At 62.0% G+C, this 6,021-nt stretch overlaps 1 protein-coding gene across 1 annotated transcript; it reads left to right on the forward strand.

Moving 5' to 3' along the window:
* The first annotated feature begins 920 nt into the window (after positions 1-920).
* On the forward strand, positions 921-5,591 carry UBALD2 (UBA like domain containing 2). Its single transcript, XM_070394166.1, has 3 exons — positions 921-1,351; positions 1,640-1,702; positions 5,019-5,591. The coding sequence occupies exons 1-3, from the start codon at positions 1,232-1,234 to the stop codon at positions 5,334-5,336; spliced, it is 501 nt and encodes a 166-aa protein (XP_070250267.1). The 5' UTR covers positions 921-1,231; the 3' UTR covers positions 5,337-5,591.
* The last annotated feature ends 430 nt before the right edge of the window (positions 5,592-6,021 follow it).

A 6,021-nucleotide genomic window follows, 5' to 3' on the forward strand; every position in this document is an offset into this window, starting at 1 on the left:
CAGTGAATTCCTCTACTAGTACTATTATCTTCCTACATCTCTGCCCCTTCCACAGTCTGCTGCAACTCCTAGTTCTTTATCCACCCCCTCAATTCCCAAACACAGCCCTGAAGGTCAAATCCTAATCCAGGAGGTGGAGCACTCTAAACAAACTTTGTTTTTAAATGGCTGGGATTGAGAGCCAGAACCTGTATCACACCCATGAAAAAGAGGGTAGAAATTAAACATCTGGTTAGGTCAATCAATTTCACAACAACAACAACAACAAAAATCTGAGTGTCGGATATTAGTGACTGAGAAAGTCTTATTTATTCCCTTGCAATTATATTTAGTGTACATTAGCATTGGTTTACATTTTCAGAGAGCTACGTTTTGGTCTAAACACACACACACACACACACACACACACACACACACAACTTGGCCTTTGGGGTGGGTAGTGACTGGAAGGAGGTATGAAAAAAAGTACGTTATATTTTTTTTAAAGGCTAAAAAAAAAGTAGAGCTGCTTGAAAGATTTAAAAAAAATAAACAATCTCTGAGGCTGGAGCAGCTGCGAGGGCTCTATCTGCTTTCTATTTTGATCGTTCTGTTTCTCGAGATGACCACATCTTTCAGAGGAAATGAGTCAAAGCCACTCTGTCTTGCTTTTCCAGCTGAGCATGTTCCGTTTCAATGAAGTAATGAATGAACTTGGCCGCACCACCCCCAAGCCTACAACACCAAACACAGGGGCCTGGGCCAATCAGCAGGCACTCCAGGTTTTCAAGTTGAGTTCAAACGGGCCCACGGGGCCCCAATCAGCGCGCGCGGCTCCGCCCCAAACGCCGGGCCGTGGCCAATCACGAGCCAGGACGAGCCAAAACACAGCGGCCGGCCAATGTCCGGGCGCCCCACGGCGCCGACCTCCGCCAATGGGCGCGGCCGGGCAAAAAGGGAAACAGTGCGGGGTCCGCAGGCCGCAGGATTCGAACCGAACGTCCGCTCGGAACCGGGAGCTGGCCGAGCGGCGCGGGCCAATCAGCGGCGGCGGCTCGCGGCCCCCGAACGTTGGGACCCGGCCCCGCCCCGCGCTGTTGTTTGTGTGTCGGCGGCCGCGGGAGCCGGACCACGACACTCGCCCGGCGGGCAGCGGGGCGGCGAGGGTCCGGAGGCCGCGGGCGGCGGGAGCGCGAGCCGAGGGCGGCCGGCCTCCCGCGGCCGCCGAGCCCGACCGCGCGCCGGCGGAGCCATGTCGGTGAACATGGATGAGCTGCGGCACCAGGTCATGATCAACCAGTTCGTCCTGGCCGCGGGCTGCGCGGCCGACCAGGCGAAGCAGCTCCTGCAGGCGGCCCACTGGCAGTTCGAGGTGCGTGCGGGCCGGAGCGGGCGCGCACGACCGGCCTCGGGACCCGGGGGGCGGGGGGGAGGGGGCGCGGGCCCGGACGCCCAGCCGCGCGCCGCCACGGCGGGGGGAGCGCTATTTATATCGCCCGGGAGGCGATCCGCGGCCGCGAGGTGGGGCGCGGGCCGGGGCCGGCCGAGGGGTCGGGGCCGGCGGCCTGAGCGCGGCGCCGCGGACCCCGCGGAGGCCGTCCGTCCGGGGGGCTGCCTGCCCCGGCCCGGCTAACCGCCTCCCGCCGCTGTTTGTCCGCAGACCGCCCTGAGCACGTTTTTCCAAGAAACCAACATTCCCAACAGCCACCACCACCACCAGATGGTAAGTGCGGCCGCCCCGGCGGGAGGGCCGGCCGGCCGGCGGGCGGCAGGGGGTCGCCCGGGCCCGGCCCCGCGCCCAGGGCGCCGCCGGGCCGCTGTCAGCCGCCCGCGGTGACAGCCATGTTGCCGGGAGCGCCGCGCCGCGATGTAAACAAAGAGCCAAAATGTCTTCCAGGAAAGCGGCCCGGCCGGGCTCGCCCAGCCCCGGTCCGGCCTCCTGGGAGCCGGCGTCTCGGCCTGAAGCCACGCGCTCGGGGCCCTCCCCGAGGCCAGGGGGTCGGAGGGCGGCCGGGAGCGGAGAAGGGGGCTCGGATGAGAACTAGCCGGCTGGGCCCCGGGAGCCCCCGGCAGGGAGGGCCCGGAGGGGCTGGGGGCTGGGCTGTCTGTTCCCCAGGAGCCCCCTCTTGCTGTTGGGGAGCCCCCTCTTGCTCTTGCCCTGGCAGCCCCCCATCCAAACAACCCAGCTCCTCGGGGAACAGGAAGGAGATAAATCCACCCTGGCCGGGCTCAACCCAGGGGGGTAAGTTCTCTCTTTCCTGTTTATGGAAAAACCGACAGACCCTGAGCACCGAGGACATACAGACTTTGACCAGAAAATGCCAGGAATTTGCTTCTCATCTCAGCATGGGAACATACAGAAGCGCAGGGAACAGGAGTGGTCGGGCCTGGCTTTGCCTTCTTTTCCCCTCCGGCCCCCAGGCCCGAGCCTTTGCCTTCCCGGCCGTGGGGACTCCTGCTTTCCACGCAGGGGACATCCCTTCCCTGAGAGACTTGAAGGCCTGTCCCCCCACCCGCTCCCCCCTGGTTACCTATTACCCTGCTGGGAGGGGGAGGAGGGACTGCCCCAGCCCCAGCCCCAGGGATTGTAAATCATCGCTCCCTGGAGATCTGTTGTGGTGCTGGGAGTGCATTTTTGGCATTTTGACACTTGGTGTCCTTGCCCATGGCTGCCTTTTCAGAGGATCTGCAAGTGGTTCCTCTGTGTCAAGTCCTTGGCGCCCTCACCCTGTGAGGACACATGGAGAAGGGTCTGCCTGGCCCTTTAACCAGCCTTTTCCCGGGGTGGCTCGTGCTGTACAGAAATAACAAACCAAACGCCTTGGCTATGGCGGGAGAACTGCTGGTCGGGGCTGTGGCTGCTAAGGCCGACCCTCCCCTGCATCTGACACCGCTAACCCGGGGCACCCTGCCCCATCTCCTCTCAAAGGAGCCTTCGCTTGCCCCCCAGACCCACTGCGTCCAGAACAGCCGTTCTGTGGTGCTGGGGCAGGAGGCTCGTGGGCGAGAACTGGGGCTGGAGGTCCCTCTAGGTCCTGGGGCCCCTGATCTGCCAGTCCCAAGGCACGGCAGTCCTTTGAGGCTTCCTCGCCCGAGGCCGGTGTTGGGTTGTGTAACAGACTTGTGATCAGTGTACCCATCCGGGCACCGAGGACTGAGGACCTGACAGCCCAGTGCACACCCTGCCTGCAAGGAGCTAGTCGTTTCTCAGGGACAATAAATCAAAGGGAAAAGTTAAATACAAGCAATAGCAACATGAGAAGTGACCCAGGGTGTGAGCAGTTGAGAAGTGGTTGTCCTGTCGGTGACTGTACAGTCACATGGTTGGAGGTGTCTCAGAGAAGGGGGCCTGGGTGGGGTGGGGAGGGGAGAAGCCCATGGACTGGAAGCCGTGGGACACTGGCAGGTGCAGTGGGCCTGTGTGCTTAAGAGCTGGAAAGCTTGTCTCTAGTTGTCAGAAAAGCACAGAGCTGGAGGGGCCCTTAGCGCATCTGGATCAAGCTCCTGATTTTATGGGACCAGAGGGGTTAAGGAACTTGCCCAAGCTCACACAGCAGGCAGACACAGGGTGGCTGTTTCAGGAGACAGTCTACTCTACTCGCTGGCTGGTGAACTGGGGAAGTTGGTCACAATGCTGTGATGCAATTGGCTTCTACCCCCCCCCCCCCCCCATTCATTGTTTCCTGCTGCAGAGAAGTCAGCCCTGGGGTGGGGGTGGGGGTAGTGAAGGGAGGAGGGAAACAGGCTGGGGTGGGTGAGGCCAGGCCGCACTGAGGCCAGTGGCTGCCCTGAGGCAGACAATGGTCAGCTCCCTAGCAGCCGCTGGAACAGGTCCGGGTCAGGCTGGGGCTTAGCTGCAGAGCCCTGGAAGCTCCCTCCCTGCCAGGTGAAGAGTCCTAGTATCTTGCTCCCCATCCTGGGCCTAGGGGAGGGGCCAGTGTTGCTAAAATTAGGAGAAATTCAAAGATAGACTCCCGTGGCTTCCTGGGAAAGGGAGAAGCTAGGTGAGGTCAGAACCGACCGCTTTGTGCGGGCTTCTCTGCTTCCTGCGCCCCTGGCAGGGTGCGCCTGGGGAGGGCGGATGGCACCTCCATCCCCCCCATACCGTCCCTGGTTCACAGGGAGCGTGCCAGTTCCAACCCCCACCCCAGCTCCTGCCCTTCCTGGCTGGGGTTCCCTCATCAGAAATGGCATAGGATAGTGAGTTTGGGGAGCCCCCTCCCAGGGTAGTAGAAGACAGCAGATGGGGTGTTTGTGGTGACCCCCAGGAAGAGGGCTGAGAGGGGCTGGACAGACAGATGCTCTGCCAGCCTCGGCCAAGAGCAACCTGTGGGGGGAGATGCTGGGACTCAGGAAACCAAAACCCCGGTTTTTGACCTGGGGGAGCCCACCCACAAAGTGGCACTTGACTGTGTGCGGCTGGCGAAGGGCTGAGTGAGGCTCAGAGCTGGGGCCTGCGGACCTCTTCCGGCTCGGCCCCTGCAGCGGGTGTTTGTCCAGCGATCAGGTCTGGGCCTCAGTTTCCTCATCTGCGGTCTAGAGAGGGTAACAGGAAAGACCTGACATGGCTGTGAGAAGTGAGACCCTCGCTGGCGGGTGTTACCGTGGCCTGAAACCAACACGGGCCTCTCCAAGGTTGGCCCGGGAGGCAGACCCCGGGTCTGGCCGCCCTCCCTGGACGCGCAACCTCGGAACATCGGGCGGATTGTTGACAGGCCAATGGGCTCCTACCCGGGCTGAGGCCACAGTGGTGTCCTGGCCGCTCCCTGGCTTCGCTTTAACCTGACCCCGGCTGCTGGTGGGAATTAACCCTTTACTCAGCATAGGAAACACCCCTGGTTTGGGTAAAAATGGCCGGTGTGTCCTTATTTTCTTGTTCTTGTTGGCATGGGCGAGAGGCATGCTTTGTGCTGTCAAAGCTGCTTGCAGGCTGCAGCTGAGAGTAAAGGGGGCCGCGGGGTGAGCCCCTGGGGCCAGGCAGTGAGGCTGGGACTCGGGCCGGTGGGCAGCCCTCCCGACACCTGTGTCTCTCTGAGCAGATGTGCACCCCCAGCAACACGCCGGCCACGCCGCCCAACTTCCCCGACGCCCTGGCCATGTTCTCCAAGCTGCGCACGTCCGAGGGCCTGCAGAGCGGCAACAGCCCCATGACGGCCGTGGCCTGCTCGCCCCCTGCAAACTTCAGCCCCTTCTGGGCCTCGTCCCCGCCCAGCCACCAGGCCACCTGGATGCCGCCCTCCTCCCCGACGGCCCACAGCTTCCACCACCTCCACCACCCACAGCCCACGTGGCCCCCCGGAGCCCAGCAGGGGGGCGCCCCGCAGAAAGCCATGGCTGCCGTGGACGGCCAGAGATGAGACTGGACACTCCGCGCGCTGGGCTGGAGCTGGGCAGTCTGGGTCGTGGGGACACAGGAGGGCCGGGTCGGGGGCTGGGGCGGGCGGGGGTTTCCTGAAGATCGCACTGGAAGATTTTATAAAGGAATTTTGGGGGGAGGGGGGAATAGCAAACTTCCTGAGCCACTTGGGTCCTTCAGGAGTTTCTCTTCAGGCAAGTTTTTTCTGTTTTTAATATATAACTGTAATATATAAATATATAAATATGACTAACTATGTGAATGGTGCTGGCTGGTCTGGGGTACTGGGGTCAGAGGGAGGGGCCAGCACCCCCTCCTCCAGTCCAGGGCAGGTGCTGCACGGCCAGGTGTGTGATGTGCGGGCACACGGTGTCTGCCAGCTGCCTGCTCTCAAAGTCATGGTCATGCTTCTGGAATTGGGCGGAAGAGGGCCACCCGAGGCGCCAGGCAGCCCAAGGTGTGGGGGCCTCCTGCCATCACGAGACACCTCCACCCCCGGGTGGAGGCTGGCACTGAAGAGCCATCAGGGCCAGGGCCCAGCCTCGGCCTCGCCCGCTCGGGGCCTGCCTCTCGCACCCTGTCCTGGCCAAGTGGATGCCGGGAGGAGCGCCTGCCTTTGGGTTCCGTTCCCAAGTTCATTTCACCAGGTGAAGTTCATGTGTAAAACTTAAAGGCTTTTCTGACTT

This window comes from Myotis yumanensis, unplaced genomic scaffold, assembly GCF_028538775.1.
Source record: "Myotis yumanensis isolate MYYU_CA2020_CCGP unplaced genomic scaffold, mMyoYum1.0.hap1 SCAF_16, whole genome shotgun sequence".
In the NCBI taxonomy this organism is placed as follows: domain Eukaryota; kingdom Metazoa; phylum Chordata; class Mammalia; order Chiroptera; family Vespertilionidae; genus Myotis; species Myotis yumanensis.